Source organism: Chaetura pelagica, unplaced genomic scaffold, assembly GCF_000747805.2.
Source record: "Chaetura pelagica isolate M959 unplaced genomic scaffold, ChaPel_1.0 scaffold992, whole genome shotgun sequence".
NCBI classification, from domain to species: Eukaryota; Metazoa; Chordata; class Aves; order Apodiformes; family Apodidae; genus Chaetura; species Chaetura pelagica.
In genome coordinates, this window is record NW_009952357.1 from 186,354 (window position 1) to 186,891 (window position 538).

The following is a 538-nucleotide window of genomic DNA, read 5'->3' on the forward strand; positions in this document are numbered from 1 at the left end:
GATCCCATGACAGAGGAGAGAATGGGGGGGACCCCAGGGGAGAGGGGAGACTGGGAGGGGATCCTGCAGCACAGGAGGTTTGGGGGGACCCCATGGGAGAGGGGGATGAAAGGGGACCCTGCAGCGCAGGGGAGGTTGGTGGGACCCAATGGCAGGGGGACCCTGTAACACAGGGGAGTCAGGGGGGACCCCGTGGCAGGGGGCGATGAGGGAGCCCCGCAGCAGAGGAGGGGACCTGGGATGGTGCTGTGAGGGGACCCTGTGGCAGAGGGGGGACTGGGGGACCCCATGGCTGAGGGGGGGGACAGGTGGGACCCTGAAGTGAAGAAGGAAGCAAGGGACACCCCATAGCAAAGGGGGGTGACAGGATGGTGTCATGGGAGGGAACCCCTAGCAAAGAGGACATCCCATGGCAGAGGGGACACCCCACGGCAGAGGGACCCAGGGGGGAGGTGGCGCTCACCGAGTGACGGCGTCGATGGCCTCGGCGTTGGGGGGGGGCAGCAGGAAGCCGACAGAGGGGACAATGGCCTCCCAC

The 538-nt window shown here is 67.3% G+C and overlaps 1 protein-coding gene across 1 annotated transcript in view; it reads right to left on the reverse strand.

Annotated features, from left to right (window-relative positions):
• The window catches only part of PLEC (plectin), a gene marked incomplete at its 5' end in the record, with an annotated part of 79,923 nt that overhangs the window by 67,226 nt on the left and 12,159 nt on the right, over window positions 1-538 (reverse strand). Inside the window, 2 exon segments of the mRNA XM_010007863.1 lie at window positions 90-162; window positions 464-531. Coding sequence (XP_010006165.1) covers window positions 90-162; window positions 464-531 — 141 coding nt within the window.